Below are 6000 nucleotides of genomic sequence, written 5' to 3' on the forward strand. Positions count from 1 at the left end.
TGTAGTGTTTTCCTCAATCCCTTTAGTGGCGGGGAGGAATACTGAAGGGAACAGGAAAACTCATAGGATCAACACGTGGCTTAGGGGCTGGTGCCATCGGCAGAATTTTGGCTTCTTTGACCATGGGGAGGTTTACACGGCACCGGGCCTGCTGGCGACGGACGGAGTTCAGCTGTCTCGCAGGGGGAAAAGGATTCTCGCGTATGAGTTGGCGGGGCTCATCGAGAGGGCTTTAAACTAGATTCGAAGGGGGAAGGGGATAAAACCAGGCTCACTAGAGAAGAGCCTAGGGGCGGCACGCCAGTGTCGGGGGAGAAATCGGCAGCCCAGTTCAAGTGCATCTATACCAATGCACGCAGCATGGGTGGCAAACAGGAGGAGCTGGAAGCCATTGTGCAGCGGGGTAGCTATGACTTAGTCGCCATCACGGAAACATGGTGGGATGAGTCTTACGATGGGAGTGCTGCAATGGATGGCTATAAGCTCTTCAGAAGGGACAGGCGAGGAAGGAGAGGCGGTGGGGTAGCCCTGTATGTTAGGGAGTGCTTCGACTGTCTAGAGCTCGATGGTAGTGATGACGAGGTCGAGTGCTTGTGGGTAAGGATGAAGGGGAAGGCCAACAAGGCAGATATCCTGCTGGGAGTCTGTTATAGACCACCTAGCCAGGATGAGGAGGCAGACGAAATATTCTGCAAGAGGCTGGCAGAAGTCTCCAGTCGCTAGCCCTTGTTCTCGTGGGGGACTTCAACTTTCCGGACGTCTGCTGGAAATACCACACGGCAGAGAGGAAGCAGTCGAGGAGGTTCCTAGAGTGTGTGGAGGATAACTTCCTGACGCAGCTGGTAAGCGAGCCCACTAGGGGAGGTGCCTCGCTTGACCTGCTGTTCACAAACAGAGAAGGACTGGTGGGAGATGTGGTGGTTGGAGGCCAGCTTGGGCTTAGCGACCATGAAATGGTAGAATTCTCGATTCTTGGTGAAGTAAAGAGGGGGGCCAGCAAAACCGCTACCATGGACTTCCAGAGGGCGGACGTTGGCCTGCTCAGGACACTGGTCGAGAGGGTCCCTTGAGGGACAGTCCTGAAGGGCAAAGGGGTCCAGGAAGGCTGGACGTTCTTCAAGAAGGAAGTCTTAAAGGCGCAGGAGCGGGCTGTCCCCATGTGCCGCAAGAAGAACGGGCGGGGAAGACGACCGGCCTGGCTGAATGGGGAGCTCTGGCTGGGACTCAGGAAAAAAAGGAGAGTTTATCACTTGTGGAAGAAGGGGCAGGCAACTCAAGAAGAGTACAGGGATCTCGTTAGGTCGTGCAGAGAGGAAATTAGAAAGGCAAAAGCCCGGCTAGAACTCAACCTGGCCACTGTCGTGAGAGACAACAAAAAATGTTTTTACAAGTATATTAATGACAAAAGGAGAGCCAAGGAGAATCTCCATCCTCTATTGGATGCGGGGGGGAACATTGCCATCAAGGACAAGGATAAGGCTGAGGTACTCAATGCCTTCTTTGCCTCAGTCTTTAATAGTCAGAGCGGTTATCCTCAGGGTACTCAGCCCCCTGAGCTGGAAGACAAGGACGACGAGCAGGATAAACCCCTCATAATTCAAGAGGAAGCAGTTAACGACCTGCTACACCACCTGGACGTTCACAAGTCTATGGGGCCGGATGGGATCCACCCGAGGGTACTGAGGGAGCTGGCGGAGGAGCTTGCCGAGCCGCTCTCCATCATTTACCAGCAGTCCTGGTTAACAGGGGAGGTTCCAGACGACTGGAGGCTCGCCAATGTGACGCCCATCTATAAGAAGGGCCGGAAGGAGGATCCGGGGAACTACAGGCCAGTCAGCCTGACCTCGGTGCCGGGGAAGATCATGGAGTGGTTCGTTTTGAGGGCGCACATGAGCCATGTCCGGGACAACCAGGGGATCAGGCCCAGCCAGCACGGGTTCATGGAAGGCAGGTCCTGCTTGACCAACCTGATCTCCTTCTATGACCAGGTGACCCGCCTGGTGGATGAGGGAAAGGCTGTGGATGTGGTCTACCTGGACTTCAGTAAAGCCTTTGACACTGTCTCCCACAGCATTCTCCTAGAGAAGCTGGTGGCTCACGGCTTAGACAGGTGCACTCTTTGCTGGGTAAAAAACTGGCTGGACGGCCGAGCCCAGACAGTTGTGGTGAACGGAGTTAAATCCAGTTGGCGGCCGGTCACGAGCGGTGTTCCCCAGGGCTCAGTACTGGGGCCGGTCCTGTTCAATATCTTTATCAACGATCTGGACGAGGGGATCGAGTGCTCCCTCAGTAAGTTTGCAGACGACACCAAGCTGGGCGGGAGTGTTGATCTGCTGGAGGGTAGGAAGGCTCTGCAGAGGGACCTGGACAGGCTGGATCGATGGGCTGAGGCCAATTGTATGAGGTTCAACAAGGCCAAGTGCCGGGTCCTGCACTTCGGCCACAACAACCCCAGGCAACGCTACAGGCTTGGGGAAGAGTGGCTGGAAAGCTGCCCGGAGGAGAAGGACCTGGGGGTGTTGGTTGACAGCCGGCTGAACATGAAGGCCAGCGGCATCCTGGCCTGTATTAGAAATAGTGTGGCCAGCAGAAGTAGGGAGGTGATTGTGCCCCTGTACTCGGCACTGGTGAGGCCGCACCTCGAATACTGTGTTCAGTTTTGGGCCCCTCACTACAAGAAGGACATGGAGGTGCTGGAGCGTGTCCAGAGGAGGGCAACGAAGCTGGTGAAGGGTCTGGAGCACAAGTCTTATGAGGAGCGGCTGAGGGAACTGGGGTTGTTTAGCCTGGAGAAGAGGAGGCTGAGGGGAGATCTCATCGTGCTCTACAACTACCTGAAAGGAGGTTGTAGCGAGGTGGATGTTGGTCTCTTCTCCCAAGTAGCTAGCGATAGGACGAGAGGAAATGTCCTCAAGTTGCGCCAGGGGAGGTTTAGATTGGACATTAGGAGAAATTTCTTTACTGAAAGAGTGGTCAGGCCTTGGACCAGGCTGCCCAGGGAAGTGGTGGAGTCACCATCCCTGGAAGTATTTAAAAGACGTGTAGATGAGACCCTTAGGGACATGGTGTAGTGGGCATGGTGTGTTGGGTTGATGGTTGGACACGATGATCTTAGAGGTCTTTTCCAACCTTAATGATTCTATGATTAAAATCACACAGCTCTACATTAATTACTCTAAGAAGACACACCTAATTCTCTTGCTAGGGATTTTACCAGTAAGGACACCTCACTAACAGCAATTTCAGTAATAAGGGGAAGGGAGTTAAAAAAAGCAATTGCCAGCACTGTCAAACACTTTTTTTTCCTTTTTTTTTTTTTTTAACTTGGTAGGTGTGGAAGTGGAATGTCGACCAGTAAGCACCAGACTGCAGTATACTAATATCAATGGATGTGTGGCTGAAAAGGAAGTGCCTATTTCTCACTGTGAGGTAAATAACAAAAGCAACCCCTCCCCGTCCCAAGACCTGCCCTTGTCACCTTTCTGTCTTCCACAAGGGAAACCTTTGCCTCCACTACGGCTTCACTTCAGTAAGCAGAGCATCAGTTTCTGTCCTTCTCATTGATTCACTCAGACAGTGTAAACCTCATTGGCACTTATTTCTTAAAGTAATTTGGTGATGCTGAATTTTCCTTATTCAAGCCAGCATGAAAAAAGGCACGTATGTTAGACACAAAGGCTTTGTTCATACCACTCTCCTTTGCTTCCATCAGAAATTAATGACTTTGAAGTGGCTTTGTTAGGACTTTCTACATAAAAAAGAGAATTTTTATCTTAGTATTAGTGAAGTTGATTTTCAGATCTGAGTCTACAGTTAAGCACACAGAGCTCTTCAGGCTCTGAAGTTGATTTGTGAGAGTGTAGATAGGTATTTAGATGCATACTAAATAGATAGATACTTTAAAAGACATTTAAACTTGAGTGCTATGATTTGACTTTTGTGCTCTATTAGCTCTATGACTCCTTTATTAGCCTAAGCACTAAGCTGTTGTGTTCTGCATGTCTTGTGCATTTCTTCCATAATCAGATTAAAAGCTTAATCTGGTTTAATCTGCCCATCACTGCTTACACCTTATAGGGCAACTTCCATCTGAAACAGGAACATGGCTTCCCTTCTGGATGTTCCCATTTTTCTGAGACTGGGAACCAAAGACGACATTCTCTTCCCAGAGTGGGTTGTAGCAGGACAGCTGCTCAATCTGAGATTCAGATCTTCATACAAGGATTGTATACAATCCAAACTATGGCATACAAGGGTGGCAGTCAAGAAGATGGCTTGCACCCAGCCCCTTGAGTATTCTTTTTAGTTAAGGCAGTAGGCAAAATGAGTCTCCCTCTTTCCCATGACTATTGTGAAAAGAATGGGAACAGAGAGGAGAAGTATTAAGGGCATACATGCCCAGGCTTTTCAGATAGCTACCTGGCAAAGGGCCTTCATTTGCTACACAAGTCTTAATAAGAGTGGAAGCTTTAAGAACAACAACAAAACCACTTACCTTTCATTAAAAAAAAAAAAAAAATATTCTTGACCTCTTGTCCTGTCCACAAAGGCAATGATAATCAGGTCCTTATCCATGAAGTCGTATGTATTGAAGTTTCCCCTGCAAAAGTGCGGATTTTATATTGTGACTCTGGCCATGTATTGAGTAAACTGAACACTCCTGCTATAGCTCATATTGAGTACAGTTTTTGTAAAGTTCTCCCTGATAATGCTATGCATGTTTTTTGTATTAATCTCAGAAATAAGACCACAGAGCCACAAAAATAAATGGACTCTGACAGAGTTTGATGTGTGGCCATTTGTTTTTACATCATGAAAGCCTATAGCTACAGGCATTGACAGCTTGGTCTAAATCAGTAAAATGGCCAGACGAGTAGAACAAGGAAAAATAGCAACCAGCAGGACAACAATGGATATGTGGCTTGCAACATTTGGGCTAAAGCACTTTCTGAAAACATGATCTCATACAGCTGAGACGATAACCATATGTGCTTAGAAGCCAACAAAATAGCCCTGGACATCACCTATGGTATTTTAAATTATAGGGGCGTTTTGTGTGACCAGTTTCTTCACCTCTCCTTTGCAATGCTTATGCTTATAAGACATTACTTTTTGACCAGCACCCCACACTCTGGAATCAGATGCCTGTTTCTGAGTTTGTGTTTTACAGCAGAGCACTGAACTCCAGGCAAAGTCATCCATGGATGTTTTGAAGGGAAGAATCTGGATTCTGATCTGAGGTCTGGCACTGTTCAAACTTGGTATCTCTTTTTCCCATTTAGGGCAAGTGCAGAAGCAATACCAGATACTCTGTTCAGACAGGGAAATGGGAAGACCTGTGCAGCTGCTGTACAGCCACTCAAACAACCATAGTCACGATCCCCCTCCGGTGTGCCAATGGGACAGTGGTGCAGCATTACATCCCTTCTGCCTCTCAGTGTGAATGCTATTCCCGGAAGTGTACAGACTGAATATTTCTAAGAAGCCCAGTAATCTCAAGTTTTATGATGAAGGAACCTTACAGTGCAAGCCCCATTTTCTCTCTGTAGATCGTATTATCCAGTAGAATCCTGACTAACTAATTGTATCAACATAGCAAACAATAAAACTTACTAGCACAATGGAGCATTTCCTGATTATTCGGGGGGTTGCTTATAGATAAGATACTGCAGATTGTATTGTTCTCTTCATCTTCACCATGGAAGGTAATCCACATTATTAAAAAACAAACAAACAAACAAAAAAAAGGCAAAACCACAATACAGTAACAGAAACAGTTGCGTCTACTTAAAGAACATATCCCAAAGCACTTAGCATTGTCTTCAGAGACATTGCACTTGCATTCCCCACTTCAGACCTTAGTGACACACTGTGGGCTTTTAGGTTTTTGGGCTTTTTTTCTCCTCCAGTCAGGGAGTACAGTAATTACAGAGTAAGACTTCATAGTGAGAGAGTGATGTTCTTGGTACCCAAACAATACTGGTTATGGCCCAGGCAAAC

The 6000-nt window shown here is 47.8% G+C and overlaps 1 protein-coding gene across 1 annotated transcript in view; it reads left to right on the top strand.

Annotated features, from left to right (window-relative positions):
* VWF (von Willebrand factor) overlaps nt 1–5625 on the top strand; it is a 152831-nt gene extending 147206 nt beyond the window's left edge. The window contains exons 51-52 of the mRNA XM_075162771.1: nt 3332–3429; nt 5283–5625. Of these exons, the coding sequence (XP_075018872.1) occupies nt 3332–3429; nt 5283–5471 (287 nt within the window). The 3' untranslated portion in view covers nt 5472–5625. The remainder of the gene's footprint in view (nt 1–3331; nt 3430–5282) is intronic.
* The last annotated feature ends 375 nt before the right edge of the window (nt 5626–6000 follow it).

This window comes from Calonectris borealis, chromosome 1 (assembly GCF_964195595.1).
Source record: "Calonectris borealis chromosome 1, bCalBor7.hap1.2, whole genome shotgun sequence".
NCBI lineage: Eukaryota > Metazoa > Chordata > Aves > Procellariiformes > Procellariidae > Calonectris > Calonectris borealis.